Raw genomic sequence first — 26,008 nt, 5'->3', positions numbered from 1 at the left:
AACTGGCTGAATCTCAGAGGAAATCCTTTGTGCTGTTTTTGCCTTCAAATCTTATCTGAGGTCACGGAAGTAGCAGCGCAGACAGTGACAAGTGGGTTTCTCTCCTGCTGTCTCTATACTATCCTCCATCCTTTACATTATGTCCCTTTTTCAAGTTTTCATCCATTACTAGGCTTTCTGCCTGTCCCTCAGATTACTTTTTTATCTGCAGAATGATTTGCCTATTGATAAGACTCAATATTCCATGAAATATTCCTTGTCTCTTTCAGATGTGAATCAGGATATACTGGAAAGCACTGTGAAAAGACGGACTTTAGTATTCTTTATGTTGTCCCAAGCAGACAAAAGCTTACACATGTCCTTATTGCGGCAATAATTGGAGCAGTACAGATTGCCATTATAGTTGCAATTGTCATGTGCATAACAAGGTAGGTAATTATAAAAGCAATATAACACCACACATATTTATGCATGTGTGATTATTTATTATAAATGTATTTAGGAACTTGACCCTCCCAAAGCTCTATGTGCGTAACACACGTTCTAAAAAATACAGTGATCAAATATAGAATGATTAATGTGTCCAGACTGGTTACACGATGCCACTGTATTTATCAAAAAATCTAAATCGGTCAGGGCAATAAACTACTCCGTCACACACAAATCACAGCTAGCTGCTCCATTCCCCTCCACCAATCCTGTGCCAGAAGCTGAGGAGAAAATATGACCTTTACAGTAGATCCCAAACGTTAGCAAATTGGTTAGACCAGTAGTTCTCAAACTCTGGGTTGGGACCCCAAAGTGGGTTGCGACCCCATTTTAATGGAGTCGCCAGGGCTGGCATTAGACTTGCTGGGGCCTGGGGCCAAAGCCTGAGCTTCACCTTGCAGGGCTGAAACCCAAGGGCTTCAGTCCTGGGCACTGGGGCTTAGGTTACATGCCCCCTGCCTGGGCATAGGCGCCAACTCTGTGGGCGCTCCGGGGCTGGAGCACCTACGGCAAAAATTTGGTGGGTGCTCTGCACCCTCTGGCAGCTCCCCTCCCCAGCTCATCTCTGACTCCGCTCCATATCCACCTCCTCCCCTGAGCATGCCGCAGCTCCCCTCCCCAGCTCATCTCCGCCTCCGCTCCATATCCACCTCCTCCCCTGAGCATGCCGCCTCCCAGCTTGTCTCATTTAGCTCCCAGCACTTGCCACCGTGAAACAGCTGTTTTGCACAGCAAGTGCTAGGAGGGAGGAGAGGGAATGCAGTGTGCTCAGGGGAAGAGGCGGGGCTGGGATTTGGGGAAGGGTTTGGAATGGGGGCGGGGCAGGAGTGGAGTCAGGGCAGGGCTGGGGACGAGCACCCACTGGCATCCGGAAAAGTTGGCACCTATGTGCCTGGGGCTAAAGCCCTTGGGCTTTGCCCCCCGTTCCCTCCCTGGGCTGGTGGGACTTGGGTTTTGGCTTTGCCCCGAAGCCTCTCCTGGACAGTGGTGCTCGGGCGGGCTCAGGCTTCAGTCCCCCCTCCTGGAGCCATTTAGTAATTTTTGTTGACAGAAGGGGCTCATGGTGCAATGAAGTTTGAGAACCCCTGGGTTAGCCCAAAATGGGAGATACTTCCAGCGTAGAAGATAACTCATGAAAAACATGGCCCTTTCCCCCCACCAGAGGATGAGTTGGTTGAGGCCCCTTCACTGATTGTACATGCGGTGCTGTCATATGGAGAAAGGTGCATCCCTTAAGTACCCAGCTGCTTAACCATTTAGGTCTTTATTGGTTAAAGCCAACACCTTGAACTCCATCTAGAAATGAATATGCAGCTAGTGCTGTCTGTAGAGTGCCCGTGCAATGTGCTGTCCATGTTAAGCTCCTCTTAAGAAATGAGCAGCTGAATTTTGCACTCAGTTAAGTTTCCAAGATATCTTAAGAGATAGCCCTATGGGAACGTGAGTTGACAAAGGCACAGATAACTGTAGTGAGATCCAGATCCTCCTCTCATCAAGGGCCTCACCCCATAAGGCACTGAGCACTTTGGCCCCGATCTAGCAAAGCCCTTAAGCATGTACTCACCTTTAAATAGGTGAGGAGATCCAGTGAAATCAGTGGGGTTAATCACATGCTTAACTGTTGTGTGGGATCAAGGCCAGAGTGCTTTCCACCCTTGCAGAATCAAACTCCAAATTCACATGAAAGAAATCTCTCCGGGCAACAGCTGCTACCACAAGCCTGGGATCTCATAGATCCTTCAAAGTGCCACCTACCAAAGCTCCAGTGCACTTCCCTAGTCAGTGATGCTGATAGACACTATGCTGTTGTTGAGATTTTTGGTTAAAAGAAGAAAGTAAAATCATGAATGCTGTTTTAAATATGCAGAATAAGATTAAAATACATTTTCTTCCTTTTTAAAAAAATACAGAAAATGCCCTAAAAACAACAGAGGACGTCGACAGAAGCAAAACCTAGGCCATTTTACTTCAGATACATCATCCAGGATGGTTTAACGTGATGACTTTTATACCTACATTGACCATGTGATGTACATTTTTATTATATCTTTTTTTAAAGAATGGAACTATTTATTTCAGAGGCCTTATATTTGGACATTTTTAGTGTGGCACTGTTGGTCTGTTGTATTCTGAAAGCATCAGCTCTAACAGCTAAGGACTGTTTTAGTAATTTTCCTTTTGTGTTTTTGAATACCGTAGTTCATTTTCTGTAGCTGTATCACATGGTTATATAGTAGATTTGTGCTTTATTCATGGAATGTAATATTTTTAAGAACACAGACTTATTTCACCAATGGTTGTAGATACAAAACAAAAATACCCACACATTACCTAGCAAACAAGGCATGAACTAAAGGTAAAGATGTTTACAGCTTACTTTTCTTACGAAAAAACTAGGAGACACTGTGTTTAAATACCGTAGATATTTAAATGTTTTTGAAAATTAGTAACTGATTTTTTAGACACTGCCTAGCGCATGAACTGTGAAGCTGTGTACTGTGTGTAGTTGTAACATATTTATAAAATGTATTGGCTGGGTTTAAGCACTACCGTCTTCATAAATAATTCTGACACTTTATTTTTAAAAAGTAAAAATATAAATTTCATAATCCAGTAGAGCAAATGTCATAGTTCCAAAAGAAGTAGGTCTTGGTAGATTTTGTTATTGTAAAAATCTGTGTTTGAATAATCAAACTCACATGATTGGAATAAAGCCTACTTTATCGCTGTTAAAACTGCTTTAATACTTATTAAACTTTTTTTAAGACAATAGATGTTTTAACACCAACAAAACAGATTCTATAGTGTTTGTGATTTAAAAAAAGAAAGTTAATTAATGACTAGTGCTCCTGTATAGAATATTTTCAAGAGCTGAATCAAGTCCATCCAAATTAGTCTGCTGATTATAGTTATATTAATAGACTGTTAGTTGTTGTTTAAAAGATCCAGAGATAAAATGTGAGTAGGATGTGTTCAGCTGTTTAACATGTAGTTTAGACTTTCAAAATTCTGCATGTAGGATTTAATAATTTGTTCAATAAAAAAAATGCTTTCAACATTTGAACTGGAAAAGCATGTCACAATACAGTGTTTTCACTATATTGCCTCTGCTTTAGTCTGTTTATTTGTTACTTGATTTCGTAGCCAGAATTATTTGAAAACTGCTCCTTTAGGTTTAAGTACACTCATGTTTACTTTTGAAAACTGTCTGAATTCCCCGAAAGGAAATCACTTCATTAAAATGAGAGCAACAGTAGATCTTAAATAAATATGCCAGTTGGCATTCCTGCTTAATTAGTAAGTCGCTTAACTTTCCCAGATTAACACTAATAACTTCACTGGTAAGAAGTGTGACCCTTTAAATGTATGTTCCATTCCAGACATTGCTTCCTAATTTTAGAGGTTTCATATTGCAAAAAGTATCCAAATAATCATGGAGGGATAGTCCGTAGTTATAAATATTTGACCATCCTCCAGGGATGGAGTTTCACACCCTGCTCTGAACATCTCTGAGGCCAGCTGTCAAGCTTCTTGCACAGGTGCCAGAATTGTTTCCCTACAATTTGAACAGTCATCGTGGGGAGCATTTATACTTCAGTTCCTGTAAACCTGACTGAACGCAGACAAAATGGATCACCATGAAGTTACCTTGGAGGCTGACAAAATCCATCAAAATCGTCTCTCAAATGTCACAGAAGATGAAGAGCAAGATGCTGCATATACAATTGTGACAGTCCTAGATAAAGTGGCCAGCATTGTACACAGTGTACAGGAGAGCCAGAAAAGAATCGAAGAGCGACACAGAGAAATGGAGAACGCTATCAAGACCATACAGATTGATGTTTTAAAGCTTGCCCAGACTCATGGCAATACAGGCTATATTGTTAACAAGTTGCTTGAGAAAACCTGCAAAGTTAGTTCCCATGTTAAAGAAGTGAGGGCACGTGTGGAAAAGCAGAGCGCTAATGTGCAAAAGGTTGAAGCAAAACAAGAGGAGATGCTGAGAAAAAACAAATTTCGGGTTGTAATATACCAGGTATGAATGCACTTTAATTTATTTTACCTTTGAAGTTTTGCCACATCCTTGATAGTTCCTGGGAAACACTAGTTGCTTAACAAATCAAAAGACAGTTTTCCCAGTGTAGGAGTTGTGTTATAGAATTGATTTCTGCCTCTCGGTGTCTTTCAACACGAACCCACTGATGGCAATTCACAGAGTCTATTATTAGTATTGGTTGGCTTTTCAGGCAGGAGTGTAAGATTAACTGCAGATCAGCAAGGACTATTTGTTGCCTATGTGAAAGGTAATATGAGGCAAGCACTGTAAATCTTGTCATGCTAGTCATGCTTGACAATCATCTGTTATTTTTTCACCATATTAGGTAGAAGTCCAAACAGTAAAACTATTAATGGCTCCAAAATTTAACCACTACTTTAATGCTAATTTTCAAGTTTAGTGTATTTTATTTGAAGTTATTAAGGTTTTTTGTAGGTGTGAAAAGTTTTTTCATGGTCTCAATTCATAGGAATGAATATTCAAAACTAAGTTCAGACCTGCACCCCCTTATCACAGAAGCCGTCCTTTTGCGTGTAGTCTCACTGACTGCTTTGGAAATACATGACTAAGGAATACTAACATGAGCAAGGTTTTGTAGGATCAAAAACAAATAATGAATTTTTCTTACATTACGATTATATTGTTCTTGTAAATGAATAAATAGCATTTGTTCTTATTGTCTGAATGCAAGTTGCTTGAAAATAAGTTTCTTGTCCATGGATCATACAAATACAAAAAAGTTAATCATGCTAGGGGAGTTATAAGGCTAGGCATCTTACTGGAAAATGCTGCAATTCAAGGTTTTAAGGACTTAACCCTGTGAAGTTCTAAGCATGCTCTGTCAAGCTGTCCTGCAGTGACACAGGAGCATGAGTACCAACCTCAGGGCAGACTGCTATGAAGTGAGGCACAAACCCCAAATTCTGTGCTTAGATTTTACCAACCAGTTATCCAGTGTAAACTCCTCAGGCTCTCTAACAACCTTAACATGGAGTCACAGCCCATCCCTTTGGGAATGCAAGTCTGTCTTGTCACCCACGTGGGCAGACGTGTGATAGATGGTCCCTGACACCAAAGATCACAGCAATATTCAGGTTAATCCCAGTCCCAAAGGACCGGTCATTTACCCCAGGTCAAGACAATGCTTGCAGCCAATCCTATAATAACCTCTCTAGAGATTTATTATATAGGAAAAGGAAATAAGCATTCCAATCTTAAATTTCAAAAAAGTAATAAAAGCTTCTATAATAAACAAGCTCTATATGTCCTTAGGGCCAACTCACGTGAAGCACTGGGGAGCTTTTGCTTATGCCTAGTGAGCCTTGCAGTCTAGCATAAAGATACAGTTCCTCTTTGTTAGGGTTTTTTAATTCCCTTCCCCACCTGTACTTTGAGATGCAAACTCAGCTGATGGGAAGGATTCACTTGCAAGACCCATCTCCATAGAGGGGAGAGTAAACAATAAAGTATTTTGTCCTCTCAAATGTTTCACTCTAGTTCATCTGGTGTCGATAGGCCTTCCTTACTGGGCAGGACATAACTGCTGTTGGAGACCAGCATTTCACACTAGTTAATGGCTATCTCCTGCCTGGTGATTTACAGTTACAGAGGCTTACAGTGCAAACACGCAGCTATTACCTTGTAATGTGAGATACAGCCGTTGTAAGTGAGATTAATGCCTGCAGCAACTCACAAGCATTCCATAAAGTCTAAACACATTCTTATCATTCTACCAATGTTAACAATACGAACACCCAGGTGAGCCAGACTGATTCTAGCTAGGTATTTGTCAGTATTCAGGTGAGGCATGGGGATGCGAGCCTGAGCTGGCGCCTGGCCTGCTAGCATCACATGCGCGACTCCTCTAGAATTCGGTGGGGACTGAGGATGCTTGCTCCTTACTAGGACCCTAGAAGTTTTGTTTGTGTACATCGTTTATCATTACATATTCTTTAAAGTATCAGTGAACACATACAAATTACGTTTTTTTGTGTGAGTAGACCCGTGTCCGTGACTGGGAGTGTTCATCTGAGAAAAGTTACTCATGTGCATAAGTGTTTGTAGGCCCTGGTTTAGCTTTTAAATTATTTGATTTCTAGTAAGAGGAGGTACTAGCCAAACCTCTGGTTAGCAATGAAAACAGTGCTAGTGGAAACTGATGATAGCATAAAATCTTATCAAATACAGACAGTTGGTCAAATTCTTCTCTCATGCCTATGTGACTCTGATGAGGTGAAATTGAGGGCAAAAATCTGGCCTATTGTTTTTAATTTTTGCAAGCTGCATTAATAGTGCTCGCTCCACACCATTATGGTAGATATGAGTGTAGATATTCTTTGTTTTTCCTTGCAAGTAAGCATATTGCCAGGGGAAATGAACATCTTTGAATCCTTTGTCCGTTGGTGGGGTGCTGCTCCATTGCTCCCACTCTTCCATAATTGTTGTATGAGCCATTTCAACATAGTCAATGTTCTGAAAATATTGGGGGGGAGCAGGGGGCGGAATGGCTAATTCAATACAAAACATAGTGTGTTTTTTTTCCCGCAGACATGCTTGTTGTCATTTATTTTCAAACAATTCATGAAAGAAGCCTGTGGAAATGTCCTACGAGAGGTTAGGTGGGGAGGGATAGCTCAGTGGCTTGAGCATTTGCCTGCTAAACTCAGGGTTGTGAGTTCAGTTTTTGAGAGGGGCCACTTAGGGGAACTGGGGTAAAAATCTGCCTGGGGATTGGTCCTACTTCAAGCAGGAGGGTTGGACTAGATGATCTCCTCAAGTCCCTTCCAACCCTGGTATTCTATGATTTACACAGAACCATCAATAACTGCTGCTACTTCTATTGCCTCCTCTTAGGAGACAAAGAAGACTTTGCCAAGAGCCTCCATGCATCTGATTTTCTTGAACAGAATCAGCACCTTGAATTATCCTCTTCACTCTTCATATTCCCATCCCTGTTTAGATCAGCTATAGCAAGAATGGATTCCTCTTAGCACATATCTACACTAAAAACACTAGTGACACAGCTGCTGGGCTGCAGCACTTCAGTGTAGATGCTACTTATGCTAAGAGGGGAGAGTCTCCTATGAGGGCCACGCAGAGGATTCAGTGGGCCCAGGGTCTTCGGCCGTGGGGGTCCTCCACTTCGGTGGTAATTCGGTGGCAGGGGGTCCTTCCGCTCCCAGGACCCACCTCTGAAGTGCCCTGAAGACCCATGGCGGGGGCCCCCCGCCTCCAAATTGCCACCAAAGACCCAGCACTTCAGCAGCGGGTCCCACTTCAACGGTAATTCGGCAGCTGGGGGGTCCTTCCGCTCCAGGACCCGCCGCCAAAGTGCCCTGAAGACCTGTGGCAGGCCCCCCCTGCCACCAAATTGCTGCTGAAGTCCTGGAGCTAAGAAGCTCCAGGGGCCCAGGCCCCGGAAGAGTTTTCTGGGGCCCCCAGAGTGAGTGAAGGACCCTGCTCCAGGGGCCCTGAAAAACTCTTGTGGGGGCCCCTGCGGGGCCTGGGGCAAATTGCCCCACTTGCTTCCCCCCCTCCGGGCGGCCTTGTCTCCCATTGGCATAGGTAATCCACCTCCCAGAGAGAGATGGTAGCTAAGTCAACGGAGGAATTCTGTCTACACAGGAACTTAAATTAGTTTAATTGCACCACTCAGGGTGTGTATTTTTCACACCCCCTGACCAATGTAGTTAAATCAATCTTTTCTAGTGTAGACCAGGCCTCAGTCCCATGCTCCTCCCCCCCCCCCCACACGCCCCTGCACACCATTGCCAAGGCATTAATGGAGTGAAACATCACTGTAAGAGGCGTGACAATCCATTGACATGCACTGAAGCAATTTGGGACTTCCTTGCTACTGCACTGGGTGCTAAATGGCATCATAACCGCATTCATTATTGAGTTGGATGTTGGAAGGGAAGACTTCATCTACATTGGAATTTCGCCTGAGAGGCATTAGGGATATTGTGAAGGACTGTGTGTAATAAGGGGAACATGACTTACCTGTTTGGCTCAATGAGTTTGTATTTCTGTAATGGCCTCTGTCAATCAGCACAACAGGCTTCGTTTATAAAATCAACACAGAGAAAATTGCCCTAGTTAATTTTTCTTAATTAATAGTTTTGATACAACAATTAGTAGCAGCAGAAGCCGATTAGAGAATGCTGGCCTGGAAATGATTGTCCAAGAGCCCTTCATCCCTCACAAAAAAGAGTTGGACAAGCCCTTATGCTAAAGGGAGACCTAATGAGAATCTTTGACCATGAGAGTTAGGGAAGTGAGAACAAGGGGTGGTTTGCTAGCCATTGTTAGAACTGAGGCTGAGAAAACAGCAATTGGGTTAGCAAACTGCAGAGTGTAATTAGGCTCAGGTCAGTTGGAAGCAAAGCAAGTTCTCTTGCTGGTTTGACCTCAACTATCCAACAAGAATTGAAACCTTCCAAACTCAGTGCAAGTGGGTTTGAGGCTCAATATGAATATTTTTCACTGTTCTAGAGATGATTAATTTTTAAGGCCAGGTAACGGAGAGAGAGGCAGCCAGGTACCCCTGCCACCCAGACTGTTGTCATGGTTAAAGTCACAGTTTTAGTTCAAATTATTAGGGTACTGTGTGGCCTGTTGGTACTGCAGTATTAGAGGTTGGAGGGACACAACTGTATAGGTAAGCCGTAGTCTCAGAGAGGTTTGAGGAACAGCCCAGAGAAACGGATGTTTGTCTGCAGTAAAGTGGTCTTTGGCTATTTTAGTCATTCTGGGTAAATAATTAAAAGATGGAATTAAAGTGTGTGCGTGTGTGTGGATGCTTTGTTTGTTTTTTTCATTTTGAAGCAATCTGGTTTTTGTTTTTGTTTTTGGCCTCTCTTGGAACTCTCTGGTCAAGCTGAGAGCTACCTCAGGTGAATTTTTTTTTTAATTTAGAAGTTATAAGCTTAAAAGAGCTTAGGAACCAGTTAGGCAAGGTGCCTGAGGTAATATATTTTATTTCAGGAACTAGTTACGAAGTCCCGTAGAAAAGATGTCCTATGAAAGGAATTCTGGATCTCACTCATGGCTACTGACTTTCACATTTGAAAATGCTTTGACAATCAAAGTGGGCATTCCTAAAATGAGTTGACTCATGTTTTGGAGTTGGCCTCCCAAACAATTTTGCAGCCTTGTACCGCACCAGAATTGATTCCTCTCCACCATGATCACATCATTACACGCAGGGCAAGGGCCTGGAATTGTGAAGAAGTTTGGCGACTTGATTTGTTGGGATACACTGCGAACCTACCTGACTCATTTACATGTATAGAAATAAAAATACAAACGTGACAGAATCATCAGGTCACTATCAAACTTCTGTTGCAGCTCAGTTGGTTGTGCTCGGTTGGCTGGACACGGGTCTGGCACCCAGATGACATGATGCTGCTGCTTTTAAGGTGCTCCAAGTAAATTCCTTGAAAAATTAAGGTTTTTTTTAAAGAGACAGTTGTCTAACTAAGCTGATGAATGTGGTGCTGGCTTGGTCCCCAGTCACTGCAGGGTTTGGTGTGCATTATAGCGAATTTTAGTACTTACATTGTGCTTTACAAACTTTAACTATTTACTCTTCATATTATTCATGTGGCATAGGTGACTATATAATCCCATTTTACAGATGTGGAAACTAAGACAGAAAAGTTAATTGCGTTAGCTAAAATCATAGAGAGAATCTGTGGCAGAGCAGGGCTGTAGCAAAGGAATTGCCTTCAGGGCCATGCTTAGTCCACTAAATCAGGTGGTTGGTCAGATTTCTGAGCGGACTGCACCTGTTGTGGCCAACAGCCAAGTTGGCTCTTCAGTAGCAGAGCCAGCTCAGTCAGCTGTGACTGAGCGCTAGAGCCATCAGTGGTATCTCCGGATACTGCCCCCCACAACTGTGAACTGGCCTGTGGCCCTCCTAAAACACTGGAGGCAGAGAGGGAGACCACAAATAGCCTGTGCTCCTTAGGAAAAAGCAGTTACAACCTGTCAATGCTGGAGTGATAAATTTACCCTTTTGGGGATATGTTTACAAGGAAAGAAGCTTGGAATTGAAGGGGGATGGGAAAGGAAGAGATTAGTCTGATCATTTTTATCCCTAAAAGGCAGCTCATGGCTATGAACTTCATGGGCTCTGTTCAGATAGGATTATAAACCTGACTCCATGTGTTTTCTTAACCAGTGTAATCAGACTTATCCAGACTTACTGATCTCCTGTGATGATATGAACTAGGGAGAGTTAATAAGCCTCCTAGAGTCAACATAGACTTTCCCAATCCAGGAAAATGAAGTGGTGAAAACAGCTGATCTTAATTTGCATTTGTATGGGACCTGTTTTCAAAGTTTTTCTTGGATTTGGCCTGGAAGGCACCAGAATATTGTAGTTGGATGATCACTCTCCAGTTCCCATGCCACTTCCCCAAATCATTACACAGCCTTGATAGTGATTTATCCATAGGCATTGTGGATGATCATTATAAAAGTCTCGTTGGTGCTTATCCTTTTGTGCTGAGTCCACACTGGGAAATGGAGTTCTACTTCCCGGTGACTGAACTTGCCTTTCAGGATGAGTAGCTTCTGATTAAACTCTATATGCCAGTGAAGACTCCAGAAGTCATTTTCTTCCATGGGTGTTACAGGACTGAAGTTGCTCAGAACAGCACATTTGCAGAACTGGGAAAATCTGAGCTCATCAACAGCATGTTACAGATTTTTAGTGGTTAGCAGCGGCACCCTGGTATACAGTAACTCCTCACTTAAAGTCATCCCGGTTAACGTCGTTTCGTTGTTACATTGCTGATCAATTAGGGAACGTGCTCGTTTAAAGTTGTGCAATGGTCCCTTCTAATGTCGTTTGGCAGCCGCCTGCTTTGTCCACTGCTTGCAGGAAGAGCAGCCCATTGCAGCTAGCTGGTGGGGGCTTGGAACCATGGTGGACCGGCAGCCCTCTATCAGCTCCCCTAAGTTCCCTGTGCATCAGCCACCCAGCAGGCTAGCAATTGCAGCTATCCCTCCCCTCACTGCCATGTGCTGCACCTGCTCTCTGCCTTGGAGCTGCTCCCCGAGCCTCCAGCTTGCTGTGCGGGGAGGGTGGGGAGAGGGGGAGCTTAATGTCAGAGTGTCCCCCTCCCCCCTGCTCCAACACCCCTCTTACCCCTTCTTCTCCATATAGAGCAAGGAGGAGGCACAGACCAGAGAGAGCTTGGGGCAGCAGCTGCTCTCTCAACTTCTTGGTCCACGTACAAAGAGTGCACTTAAGAGTGGGTCAGCTTATTTAAAGAGGCAGTGTGCATCTCTCTCTCCCACACACAAGGTGTGTGTGTCTGTCTCTGTCTGCTATGCTATTTCCCCTCCCCTCCATTCCTGCTGCCTTGATGAGAGGCTACATTAACAATATGTTAACCCTTGAGGGCTTACCTGTTCTAGTTCATCATTTAGCAGTAAGGCATTCCCTGGGAAATATCCCACCCTCTGACTCCTCCACCTCAATCAAGCTTCACAATCATCATTGCTGTGAACACTATTAAATTGTTTAAAATATATACTGTGTGTATATCTATATAATATATAGTTTTTTGTCTGGTGAAAAAAACTTCCCTGGAACCTAACCACCCTATTTACATTAATTCTTTTGGGGAAATTGGATTCGCTTAACACTGTTTCGCTTAAAATCGCATTTTTCAGGAACATAACTACAAAACGTTAAGTGAGGAGTTACTGTATTTAATAGAGCTGCATCTCTTCCAACTGTATCTAATCTGCAAGACCTGTGCCTTTTGTTGTTGTGGGCCAGGACTGAAAGCAGGTTATTAGCAAATGTCCTCTTTTATCATATCACCTCCTGTCTGGTCCCTGTCTCTGCCCCTTCTCACACGTGCAGATATTCTTTGTATCTACATTTAAAAGAGGCTGTCTAGGAAATTACATATTTTGAGCTCATAATGAGAGATTCACAGGGCTGCCTATGCTGACACCACTCACCATTGAACCTCCTAAGGAGTATTTACTAGACTGTCAGGAACTCCTTCAGAGGTACTGATTCACTGGGCTTACTTGTTTAGCAAACTTTAAATGTGTGTATTTCTCTCACAGCTTTCTTTCTGGGGCTGCAGCTGCCCTTTGCATCATTCAGAAGCTGTCCCAAGGAGTGGATGAGATGGGAGTTGCTCAGAATGACATTGTACAGTTGTCATACTTCTTGCTCACTGAGTTCTCATTGGATCACTCTAGTCAATTAATGGATTTCTTGATGAGACAAGGTGGGTGAGGTAATATCTTTCATTGGGCCAACTTCTGTTGGTGAGAGAGAGCAGCTTTTGAGGTACACAGAGCTCTTCTTCAGGTCTGGGAAAGATACTCAGTATCTTGGCTAAATACAAGGTCGAACAGCTAGTTTAGCAGAGGTAGTTAGCACATGTTCTAAGGGACCAGTCAAGGTGAAGTGGCCCATTAACACCTCTGGACTCATAGGACAAAAAGGGAGGTTACTGGGTTACAGATTCTTGTAATAAGCCATAAATCCAGTGAGTCGGAGCCCCCCTTCCTCCTTCCTTGGCATGCTCGGGGATAGGCCCCCCCCATCCCCAGCAGCCAAGCCCAGAAAGGCAGCAGCCGCCGCTCCCTCCCAGCCAGGCTGTCTCAGGCAGAAGCAACTCCATCCTGCTCCTCGTCTGGCTGCCAGGGAGAGTGGCCAAATGTGCTGGGGAAGGGGCGGCGCTGGGAAAGGAGGACAGAGCCCCTCTCGCTCTTCCCCCCAGCAGGCCAATCTGGGGGGGCACTTGACCCCACATGTCCCCCCTCACATGTCACCTCTGAATGCTCCAATAACAATTATGTGGGTGAAACCAGCCCTAATCACTACCCTCTTGAATGAACTCAGACAGGAAAATGATAAAAGACAAAAACACCCTATCACCTGTGCGTGACCATTTTTTACAACAGGGGTGTTTACGGGCCTCTTCACCTTGAATGACCCCTTGCAACACATGCAAACTACCTATGCTAAACAGCCCACCTGGTATTTAGCTGTGACACTCTAAGTACCTTTCCCAGACCTGAAGAAGAGCTCTGTGTAAGGGGGAAAGCGCATCTCTCTCACCAACAGCAGTTAGGCCAGTAAAAGATATTACCTATAACAACACTGAGGGATTCATGTGGTTTGGGTTAAATTGGTGACCCCCCGTCAGAATTTAAGGAACACGGATTGTAGTTGAAGCTTTAGGAAAGTAAAATGAAGATTTACTGTGCTGGTCACACTAAGCACTTTTCATTATGTAAGAACAAGTCTACATGCCAGCTGTAGCATCTGGCCCCAGAATGGCATCGTTTTGGTCTTATGTGCAGAAGAGTTTATTGAGCACGTACTTAATGGGGTGAACTCCCACAGGTGCCCTTAAGAAATAATCCTATTTTGCTCCTATTTGAACAGACTTGGCCTGATGGCAGAGATTTTAATTCCACATCTGCAAAACTACAGGAGGATCGCGTGGGATTTAGTCCCATGCTTGCAGTGAAAGAGTGACATACTTACAAAATGATAGGGTGCTTTGTAATTGGGTATTCACCAGAGGATAAGGATTGACTGAAGGGTTAATTGCAAGGGAGCTTTAGCAGTAACATAAATTGTGTTATGCTAAGGACACTTTTTGGTCAATGGACGGGTTGTTATGGTAATTTCAGTTAACCAACCGGCTACATGGTTAATATGTGTATTAATAGACATGAGACTGATGTGGTGTTTTGGAGATTTACTTTGGGTGTTGCTTTGAATAATGTACGGTCAATGTAAAATGTAAATTCCTAGGCTGTGATATTGTTTTGATTTAGTTTCTTGCCTACAAGCTGCAGATTGTTTGCAGGCCTGCCCAGTGAGGGTATTTTTGTTTTTCTTTATCATGCAGCAAACATTTCTAGGTTGTTTCTTTTACAAATCAGCTGTCAGTCACCACTCCGTCAACAAGCTGGGCACTGAACTGCCTATTACCTGATTTGTGCTCCAGCTTCAGGAGTGTGAGGGGTTTATTAATCCCATTAGTGTTCCTTAAATATTTTGCATAATGTTTTAAATGTTTTGATTATTCCCCCCAACATGTAGGCTCAGGGTGACAGTGACAGGTCACTGGCCCGTTACTTTGCTCTGAGCTGCACAATAAAATGATCTAATTCTGTATTTTTGTCTGTTTTGCCTGTAGTTTTGGTATAATGTAAGGATGTTCTGACTTTGAGGAGGTTGAGAGCAGTTTGGCTTGTAATGGTTATTGTATTTTTCAAAATAGATTCTGGAGTTGAGGGGATGTCACACTATTTTGTTTTTTTTTTTATTTTCTATACATTTTTATCATTTTTTTAACTTTTTACTTGTGACTGGGAAATGAGTGGGAGGGTTGTGTGTATTGATCATTTTAGTTCTAAAGTGCAGCCTGAAAAGTAACTGTAAATAAATGGTTTTCTGGAGTTTCATGACATTGTCTCAATTATTTCTGGATCAGATGTTTACAAAGACAGAGATGGTCTCTTTTAACTGCCAGCCTGGCAAACGCAGTCTGGGCACTGAGAGACAAACCTAGTGCACATACTTAGCATTTTTAATTCATTTAAGTCATTTCCATTTCTCCCAGTAAAAATTGACCAATTTTTCATTATTTTTGTGTTATTTACATTACATTCTTTTATCAGATCATCACTGAAATGATTGTGTTTTTCATTTACTAAACATCCGTTCTTCAGCAAACAAAAAATTTTAGTAACTGTTTTGACATCATATTTTTGATAAAAATTTGTATTTAAAAGTGGCAAAAAAAGTTACAAAAATGAAAATTGTTGAAAAAATCAATAGTTTTGAACAAAACTTTTTTTTTAAATGTCATTTTTCTGTGGAAAAAAACCTCCTTGCATTCAGAAAAATTTGACCAGCTCTACAGGCCAGGTACTTTTCGCCTCATGGGAAAGATTCTGGAACCGAACCGCTGGCTAGGTACGTGGTGTTGGGTAGAGGGTTTTGGTTTTGTGGAACATTGGTCCAGCTTTTATGGGGAGAGGGGGGTTATCTAGTTTGGATGGCCTCCATCTCAGTGAAAGGGGGACCAATCTCCTTGGGGACAGGCTGGCTAGAGTAGTCAGAAGGGTGTTAAACTAATAGCAAAAGGGGAGGGTTAAAAAGAGGCAAACTATGAGCATTCAGTTAGCACAAAATCAAGATGTTGAAAACAAAATTAATCAAGGAACAAAAGGGCAGGAAGAGAAGAAATTCTTGAATTGCCTAGACACCAATTACTAGAAGCCTGAGTAATAAACAAGAGGAATTAGCATTGCTCCTGGATGGCATAAATTCAATATAGTTTGTATTACTAAAATGTTACAGGATGATTCGCGCTCCTGGAATGTTAAAATCAGTTGTTATAACCTATTTAGGAAGGAATGAGTATGGAAAAGGGGCAGAGGGAATGGCACTCAATAGGTATGTCTATTTTTACAGCGTTCAGACACAGCATGCCCAGCTCGCACAGGTTTAACTAGCACTATAAACACAGAGGCACTGTTAGGTGAGTAGGGTAGAGACAAGCCAGTATCACGGGCTGTGGACCCTACACAGCTCTCTACATTTCCAAACAGTTTTCTCCCATGTCTACCCTGCTAGTCTGCTGCCTCCCCACTGCCGGAGCCTTTTCCCACTACGGAGAAAGACTCCAGTAGCAGGGAAAGGCTCCAGTCACAGGGAGCTGCCAGAGCCTTTCCCTGCTGTCTCCCGCCCCCTGCCAGAGCCTTTCACTGCTACCTACAGCTACAGGTACCTGACATACCTCTACAAGTAAAGATAAAGCCATTTTTGACATAGGCCTTATCTGTTTCCTAGTTACTGACAACTCGTTGGGTGAACTACTGGTCCCATTGAAGTCAATGGAAACTTTGCCATTGACTTCAATGAGGGCCAGGTTTTTATTCTTTGTGTATTATGGGGTGTCTAGTAAGCTCAAGGTTCAAATTTAGGCTCAAGCCTAACCCTCCTTCCACTGACACACAAATTGCACTAATCCAGGGTTTGCCCCCAGGGGCCCAGGACCCCATAGGTGTGCAGGATCTGAGCACACTAGGTCAAGCAGGGACCCAGGATTCAAGCTCTGTTGCTTTGCGGTGTAGACACAGCCCCTCTGGCCTCATGCTTTGGGGTGTTCACCAAACATATCCCATGGGCCAACTTTCCTTGTCCTCAAGTTTGACGGACAGACAAGTTTTCCCACACTGCACTGGCAACAAAAGGCTAGAGCAACCCCGGTTTGGGAGAGTGTGAGGAAGTCTAGGAAATGGATTTTTGGACTCAGGCCCGCACAATGTAGTGTAGACACTGGAGCTCCAGGGTTTAACCATTCCTAAACCAGAGTTACAAATGAATGTAGATTCAAGTCCTCGGTTAACCACCCCAGGCTCTGCTAACTCAAGTTCTACTAACCATGGGCTTACACTGTGCTGTAGCCAGACCTTTAGTTTCCTTGTATGTAAAATGTGACATATTCTCATTCTCATTTCTCTTGGGGGGTTTTGTGTAGCCTTGAACACCTTATGTCCATGTGAAACAGTATCTTAATGTGTTTATAAGCCAATTGTTACATTATAACCCCCTTTTATCGGATGCTTGCAAGTTTGGGCAACAATCACCATTTGGATGGAAATTTTCCATGTCTGGTCTCTGCTCACGTGTGTATTTTTGTCTGGCAAGTTTGAACAAAAAGGTTCAGTTGCTTGTGAAAACGGGCCGGGGGGGGGGGGAGGAATCAGATTTTCTTATTATTAAAAAAAATAAGGAAAAAGAAGCTTTAAAAGAAAAACACCAAACCACTGCAGCCAGAATAGTTGCAGCTTTTGAATCTCAACTGCGCATAGAAAGGCTCAACTGAGGAGAACTGTCCAGCCTTGTTTTGGGGCTATTTGTTGCTGTCCTGGGTCTGACCCTTCCTACATCACTACTGGAAAGTGTCTCAGCCTCTGTGCCCTGTAATGAGGTTACTCTTGCGTACTCACCTCTCAAATGTGCTTTAAGATAAATAGTGTTTTTTCATTACTTTAAAGCTCTGCTTTATCAGTGGAATAACCAGCTTACTTGACGGGAGAGTATTATGGCCTCAGTGGATTATGTACTGGGGCTGGAGCAAAGACACTTTCATTCCAGTCCTGAAGCTGACATTTCTTTGTTGTGTAAACTTATCTTCCGGGTTTCCCCATATGTAAAAAGAAAATATTGAGACCTGCCTCACAGGGGCACTGGGCAGGCAGTAGGGAAAGGCTCCAGATGAATTAAGATGTATTTGTACATTTTGAAAAGGGTCGATGGTGCTTTATTCCATATCAAAACAAATGCATCCCCCTTCCTTTAAAAGAGCTTTGTTTGCAAAAATTAAGCATTCCGAATTTAAGAGTTGACTGAGCAGCTCTCAAGACCCTCCTTGTTGGTATTTAATGAAACTTGGAACACTGGAGAAGTTCCAGAGGACTGGAAGAAAGCTAAAGTCATGCCAAAATTTCAAGAATAAAAGGGATGACTCAGGTAATTATAAGCCTGTTAGCATAACATTGATCCCTGGTAAAATAATGGAACTGCTGATATGGGATTCAGTCAATAAAGAAATAAGGTATTGTAGCATAATTAATTTAAATCAATATGGCTTTTATGAAAAATAGGTTTTTGTCAAACTTTATAGCCTCAGATGAGACTACACATTTAGTTGGTAATGAGATGTCTGCATGTGAACTTACACCGCCTGACACTGATTAAAAAAATCCTTAGCACTATATAAAGTCACTGTCGCATACACAGCATTGACTAGAAAATGGCTAACTGCTAATCTGAAAATGTAATTGTTAACGGGAAAGGATCATCAAGTAGGGGATGTTATGAGTGGGCGCTGCAGGAATCTTGGTCAAATGCTATTTAGTATTTTCCTCAGTCGTCTAGAGGAAAATATAAAATAATTGATAAAGTTTTCAGATTTCCCAAAGATTGGTGGAGTGGTAAATAACAAGGACAAGTCATTATACAGAATGATTTTGCGCATTTGGTAAGCTAGGTGCAAACATACATGTATTTTAATTCAGCCAAATGCAAAGTCAAATATTTAAAAGCAAAGAGGGCAGTAGAAGGGACTGTATCTTAGAAAGCAATGGCTCTGAAAAGGATTTTAGCACTCATGGTGGATAAGCAGCTGAACATGAATGCCCACTGCGAAGCTGTGGCCAAAGACAATCAGTGATCCTTAGATCTATAAACAGAGGAATATCAAGGAGCAGTAATGAGGCAGTATTATCACTACATACCGCCCTGGTGAGACCATTACCACAACGCCGTGTCGCAGTCTGGTGGCCACACTACAAAAGCTGTTGAAAAATTGGAGAGGGTTTCGACAAGTGACACAAGAATGATCACAGGTCTGGAAAACCTGCCTTACAGTGAGACACTTAAGAGGTTCAGTCTCTTAGGTTATTGAAGACAAAGTTAAGAATCGACTTACAGAAGTCTGGAATTTCCCATGTTAACAAATCAAGGGGGAAACAAAGACATTCCACTACTTGTTAGGCAGCATGAGAATGCTCTGTAAGTCCCACTATGTACAGTCAGTGAGGGAGGAGTCCTTGCCTCATTCCGTGCATCCCTTTCTATAGCATATGGAAGAAGATAGGACTCAGTAGGATCCCTGCCTCTTTTCCTGTGCAGCTTCACTAAGGAAAAGAGGCAGCACTGGCTAGAAGGTTCCTAAGTTGCATACACCCACGCAGATCCAAGAGTACACTGGCAGCCCATTAACATATTTCATTACAAAGTCCATGGTGCATGCACACACACTACGGCTTTTATAACTTTGATTTAAATTGAAAATAAGAGCGAAGGTATCCACAGTGGCAATGGAGCTTTCAGGTTCTGCCGGAAGGAATGGCTTTGTGTTATAAACATCAAGTTTGAAATATTTTACTCTCTGTGGGGACATCTATTTGAATGTAAGCAGTAATGGTGCAGACCTTTATCCTCAAAGTAGCTACAGCGAGTTTCATATTATTTACTTTGTGCTGTTCAGACCAGAGCTTAAAACCAGCCGCTCTGTTGTACGTGGCTATTAGTGAGCTGGGGCTGCATGCTGGCAGAGTGAGGTACTCAAAAGCAAGACAAACTCAAGTTGAGTTTTATGCACAGTCTTAATGGCACTGGTGTGCACAGGCATTTCTAGACGTATTCAGTGGTGTGATCAGACACTATTTCACAAGTAGTGCAAATATGAATAGTGTAAATACAATTTACAAAAAAAAACCCCAATCTGTGTAGCATCTCTTACTACGGTGCAAGACTCTGTCACTATGCAGAGATGATAAACGCTATTTATGCAAGGCTTGAGCTGGCAAGGTGCTGAGCGCTCTGGCTCCTTTCCAGCCAAACTCTTAAGCACAGGCTTAACTTTAAGCACATGGGTATTTCCCATTGACTTGCACCAGCATTCTATAACTCAAATCACTCCTATCTCAGGGGCTAGCCAGCTGGCTAGGCCAGGTAGGATGAGGTGAGTACAATAATTTACATTTGGGTGGGAAGGACCCACCTTGCCTATTCCCTTTTTAATTTGATCTGGCTACCTTGCAAGCCATCGCCTTGTGCTCCTGCTGCTGGAAGAAGGGGAAAAGCAGGCAGGCATCTTGCTCCTTTTCCCCTCCTAGGGCTACTGCCACATCCTGCTGTTTCCATCAGCGAACAGTTTATTTTCTTAGTAGGACTATGGGGAGAGGTACTTACCCAGTTTAGGGCTTGAGCCTGCACCAATGAAGTCAATGGGATGTTGCCTTTGACTTCAGGGGGAACAGGATCAAACTCTTAGCCATCTTTTCCCACCTCAGAGTCCCCCCTAGTGCTAAGACTGACTCTCCTCAGATGTGCTAACTCTGGGAGACAGAAGCGTTTATTCTCCCTCTTCCCTAGTAAACAAAAATGACTTTTGACAGTGTATTGCTAAAACCTGTTATAATAATAATTGGAGATATACCAATCTCCTAGAACTGGAAGGGACCTTGAAAGATCATTGAGTCCAGCCCCCTGCCTTCACTAGCAGAACCACGTACTGATTTTTACTCCAGATCCCTAAAGTGGCCCTCTCAAGGACTGAGCTCACAACTCTGGGTTTAGCAGGCCAATGCTCAAACCACTGAGCTATCCCTCCCCCCGTTAGAGGATCAGAATGGGCAATTCCCTACCGAAATGAAACATAGCCCTGATTTTTATTTTGAAAAACCTTCACAATGTTAACCAGTTCCAGTAAGACAGTGCATTTCTGTAGTACCTCCCATTTAAGGATTGCAGTGTGACATACAAACCTGAATGAATTTAGCCTTTGTATACCTGGTTTCTCCAGGGGAGAGGCAGGAACTGAAGAAGAGAAATTAAATTATTTGGCAAAAGTCACACAAGGAGTTGATTGAAAAATATTGCTCAGAACTCCTGGGTGCCAGTCCCATTCCCTAGACATAAAACATGCATCTGATCATGTACAGGAGAGAGAGAGTGTGTGTATGTGTGTGTGTGTGTGTGTTACACCCAGCCCTTTAAACCAGTGACCAGTAAATCTAAATACAACTGAAGAACATTAGGGAACACAAGCCTGCGGGAGTCTTCGGTGTACTAGGGGATGACAGTAGTTAGCCCAAATGTTGTCTAAAGAACCTAAGCTCTCATTTTCTTCTTATAGGAGAGATGCTTAAATCTCACCCTACTGTACTCATCCCTGTATGGATTGACATTTCAGAATAGTTAGTAAGGAAATATTGTTGTCAATGTTTCAGCAAAAGTAGTGGTCTATAATTTACAAACATTAAGAGTTTAATTACAGAAAAGCTGCTCTATGTTAACACTATCCCTCATTTTATGAAAAGAAGCTATAACACAGCCAGGTAATAAAGTTAATTTTCACACATTAATGAAGATTATTAACAAAGAATTCTAGTTCTTGCTCATTCTGGTTTTGATGTATGGAGTTAAATAAAATTCTGCTGATCTCACAGCAAAATAATTTCCCCTTAATTTTGATAAGCATTAACAGCCATTTTAAAGAAGCCAGAATAAGATGACCAAACTATAAACAGCCTTTATTTGCAAGTGGCTTAATATATTTTATTATATATTACTGATAGTTTAATACTTTGTAAAGTAAAATTAAACATGTATTTGCATTTTGAAAATTACAGCTGTTTTTCTGGCCAGAAATCAGTTCAGTTTGCAGTGCACCATACAGGAATTCATCAGCACAAGATACATTTGCGAAACTGACTGGCACTTGGTAGACTCTCTCATTCAAACATCTTTGGTAGTTAGAAAATATTATTAAGCTATGGCCCAAATTCTGACAAGCTCCAGGAATCAGGTGTGATAAGTCCACAATTGGGAAACGATACATTATGCAAAACCAATATTAATATACCATGTCTTCTGCCTGAGGCTGTGTGAGGAGCTGCTCCTCTTGGGAATATGAACAAACTTTGTGCAGCGTTGTTTGTGTGCACAAGGAGGAGATTGCTGGGGTAAGAAAGGGGTGCCAGTTTCCATCTCACAGCTGCTACTGGTTCTGCGTTTTCTGCTATATGTCTGATAGTATCAGACAGAAATTGCCTCTACAGGGCAGATCCAGAATCTCCATGGGAATCATTACACTGAGCTAAATGGTTCTTGGCTCAGCTGCTGTGTGACTATGATTTGCAGGTTGGGTCTACTCTTTTCAGACGTATCCTTTTACGGAATATTCACCTTCAACTTTTTGCACATAATTTACCATTAAAATGATGCTCAGTAACTTATTGCCCAAAAAGAGCTTTCAGAAAATTCTGGTATAACTTGCACTTTTCTGGCAGTTAAAATCTCTCTTTCTCTAGGTATCTACAGCACCCCTATCACCCCAATGGCTGAGATGCTCACCTCTTCCACAAGCAACCAATTGCTCTGCCTCCCTTTAGATCACTTCTTTTCAAAATGCAGCTACCATTCCTCTCCAGCGCCCTGCTGAACTCACTGACAGGGATTAGTGGATAGTGGGCAGCCAAACAAAGCCAAAGGTGTAAAGTAAATGTATTTTATCATATAGTTTCACTGCTTAGTACATGGCTAGCATGGCACTTGTCTAGACTATGTATTTAATATTCAGTATAAATTAGCAATCCTTATGACATGGCAGGCAGTGGATACCAAGGTGATTAATGCACCATTCAATAACCTGCCATTGAAGACCTACTACAGAGACCCACAAAGATTTGCTGAGTGGTCAGTTAATGCATTAACGTGGGATAATATATGTTTACTGTTGAAAATGCCTCTATGCCTGTAATACTAAACAACGCCATTCATGTATTTCTAAAGGTTGCCCATCTCTACTACTGCCATCTGGAGCTTTGCTTTTGTTGCTAAATTGATAAGGGAGGAGTAAAATGTGGTGCTGAAAAGTGACTATGTAAAAATGGCTTCCCATTCAGCAGATCAGCTCCTGGTGTGTACTGAGCCTTACCAGCATGCTTCAGTGACATTTCACTCCTGTGAACCGAAGGGTGTGTTGTCACTGCAGAGTTCACCTGGGCTCTTCCCTGGGTTTTAGCACAACCCCTGTCACTATCCACACACACTAACCTTTTACCTGGGTTTGGAGGTGCTTTAAACCTGGTCTAATGTCCCTACTTGTATATGGATTAAAGTCCAGACTTCACTTTAACTTGGGCTGGAACCTGCCCCCTTTGCAGTGAGGACACAGGCTATGCTCTCAGCCACACATGGGCGCGTGCATAAGCAGAGGACACACCATCACCAGTAGGGCTTTGCAGTGTGGCCATCAGCAGTCAGGCTAGGCTGACCTAGGTGCTCAGACCTGGGTGCCTGGCCTAGCTGCAGTGAAGACATACCCTAGAAGGGTCTGAGCTGGACTCTGTTCCTCCCTGTGCACTAACAGATTTCGCTGCTAAGTTCCAGTTAATTACAACTGTGCAAACCTAATGAAAGTGAGGAGGGGACTACAGGTTCATATGGGACATTCATATGGAGTCAGTGAGGCTGTATGTAGGTGAAGGCCAACTTGTCCTGCATGGTGCTCATTACTGGTGATATATGAGAAGGAAAGAACCCAGCATGACTCTCCAACCTCAGGGCTGATAGCTAGAAAAACCTCCTTTCTAACTGCAAACTGAGCACATTTGAGCTGCCGTCCATTGAGGCACACTAAACATGGGACACGATGTGAGTTTTATATTGTTCATCCCTTTTCGGAGTAGAACCAGCCTTTAAAGCAATCTCCCTAATAGGCATGGGACTGAACAGAGGCTGCAAAATCAGAGCTTTTCCAGTCTCCTTTATCCTCAGGAGATCGTGCAGGTTCTCAGGCGAGACCCCTCCTCCCTGTGCCACATCATTATAGCTCAGTTGTTGATACTTACAAATAAGAAGCCAAAAAAACTATATGCTTAAATGCTCTGCCCCCTTAAAACATTAGCGGACCGATGTCTTTATGTTTTTATTCACAGGAGGAAACAGAATGCCCATCTTCGCTGTCTGTTATCAAAGACAGGACAAGAGGTGAAAACCTGGAGGAGCAATTTTTCCCACCTGATGACCTCTCTTCTGATGAAGAATATTATATAGACGAAAGCAGAGCATCCAGATTTAAAAAATCAGGCATGAGACGCATAGATAATATCAAAAAGGCATTTTCAAGGGAAAATATGCAGAAGACCAGACAAAATTTTGGCAAGAAGGTGACCAGGCTTCGAACTAGAATAGTGACACCAGAGAGGCGAGAGAGACTGAGGCAGTCAGGAGAGAGGCTGAAACAATCTGGGATAAGGCTCAAGAAAACTATTTCAAAAGCTGCTCCAACAAAGGAGACATTCAAGCTCAATAAGAAAGATAAAGAGCGAACAGTAGCTGAAGGGCAAGAAGGAATCCAGGAAGCTGGTGTGCATGCAGTTTCAGCGAGTGGGGCAGAAGAACCAGTCACAGAAGAGATTTCCTACACAGAAGTGATCACGAAAGTAAAGAAGGATAAAGGCAGTGGAACAAAAGGCGCATCCCAGCCAGCAGAGAAAATCATTCTTAAACAGGAGGCAACAGAAGGAGGAGGTGATAATGTTCTTCTGTTGGACCTCAAGCATCCAGCATAAGTGATCAAGAGAAATCGTAATTAGTATCTGTTCACTTGGGCAGATTGAGAGTGTATGTAACTTTTTATTGTTATAGCAGAAAAATATATTGGTGCTGTTCTAGTGTTTATATGTATAGCAGACAATGTGTTTGTTGCCTTTTTATTACTACGCAAAGTCACATAAATAGAACAAAGGGTCTCATCTCTCTTGACGTGTACATATAACTTCAATTAATGTGAATGGGAGTTACAACTGCACATCACAAGGAGATGGAAACTCCTTGTATATTTAAAACAAAAATATAAGGCACTTAATCGCCTTCTTGCTATCTTTAGTTTTATGCACAGAGGCATCCAAAGAACATCTCCATTTATCTCATGCCAACATCAAACAGCAAACAAGCAACTGAGATAAATGTATTACTTTATGTTAGTGGAAGGGAAGACTACAAGAATTGCTGTCAAGTATCAGAGAGGCAGCCATGTTAGTCTGGATCTGTAAAAGCAGCAAAGAATCCTGTGGCACCTTATAGACTAACAGACGTTTTGGAGCATGAGCATGCATCCGACGAAGTGGGTATTCACCCACGAAAGCTCATGCTCCAAAACATCTGTTAGTCTATAAGGTGCCACAGAAGAATTGCTGTAAGACTCTTTTTGGACCGCCCGCTCAAATAGCAGGAGGAGGAAATTATTGCTTTGGAGACAGTGCAATAAAAAGCAGCAGAGACAATAGATTTTTGAGAACTGTTATCTGAAGTGACTAATAGGGATTTCTAGCATTTTGAAAGAGGGGATTGATGAAGTTGAGAGATGCACTTTCTGAAGCAGCAGCAGGTTAAAAACAATAGGACAAATGAAACACTGGAAAAATCTGGAGGCAATGGAGAACTCTGATAGAGTAGCTGTATTATACAAAGGTCATTGGTACTGAGGAAGGCGATGGTATAAATTAGTAGTTAGGGAAACAAGATTAATATATGGGCACTGAGGAATCGAGTTAAAAATAAGAATGTGAGACCAGAGTGAACTTTGAGAAGGGCAGGCCCATTTGCCTTTTCTGTGCAAGAACTGATGAATAGTTATTCCTCTGCTCCAGTCATACCAAACTGAAAACAGTTTCAGAATTAATTGCCACTGACACAGTAAGAACAAATTGTTGTTTTTTTCTTAAGGTAGATGCTGAGATAAAAGGACCGCTCTGATTTCTGCTCTCAGCATTTTGCTAGGATTCTAAACAATTAAAATCAATGTCATCAAAAGCTATTGACACACAGGCCAATCCATATCCAGTTCTTTGTTTCCTTCTCATCATCACTATCGA

The 26,008-nt window shown here is 42.6% G+C and overlaps 2 protein-coding genes across 2 annotated transcripts in view; both read left to right on the top strand.

Moving 5' to 3' along the window:
• TMEFF1 (transmembrane protein with EGF like and two follistatin like domains 1) overlaps positions 1–3,567 on the top strand; it is a 237,732-nt gene extending 234,165 nt beyond the window's left edge. The window contains exons 9-10 of the mRNA XM_030551611.1: positions 270–428; positions 2,400–3,567. Of these exons, the coding sequence (XP_030407471.1) occupies positions 270–428; positions 2,400–2,484 (244 nt within the window). The 3' untranslated portion in view covers positions 2,485–3,567. The remainder of the gene's footprint in view (positions 1–269; positions 429–2,399) is intronic.
• A 437-nt stretch (positions 3,568–4,004) lies between these two features.
• Positions 4,005–25,217, top strand: CAVIN4 (caveolae associated protein 4). Its single transcript, XM_030551610.1, has 2 exons — positions 4,005–4,525; positions 24,068–25,217. The coding sequence occupies exons 1-2, from the start codon at positions 4,118–4,120 to the stop codon at positions 24,701–24,703; spliced, it is 1,044 nt and encodes a 347-aa protein (XP_030407470.1). The 5' UTR covers positions 4,005–4,117; the 3' UTR covers positions 24,704–25,217.
• The last annotated feature ends 791 nt before the right edge of the window (positions 25,218–26,008 follow it).

This window comes from Gopherus evgoodei, chromosome 2 (genome assembly GCF_007399415.2).
Source record: "Gopherus evgoodei ecotype Sinaloan lineage chromosome 2, rGopEvg1_v1.p, whole genome shotgun sequence".
NCBI lineage: Eukaryota > Metazoa > Chordata > Testudines > Testudinidae > Gopherus > Gopherus evgoodei.
This window is presented reverse-complemented; position numbering and strand designations above follow the sequence as displayed.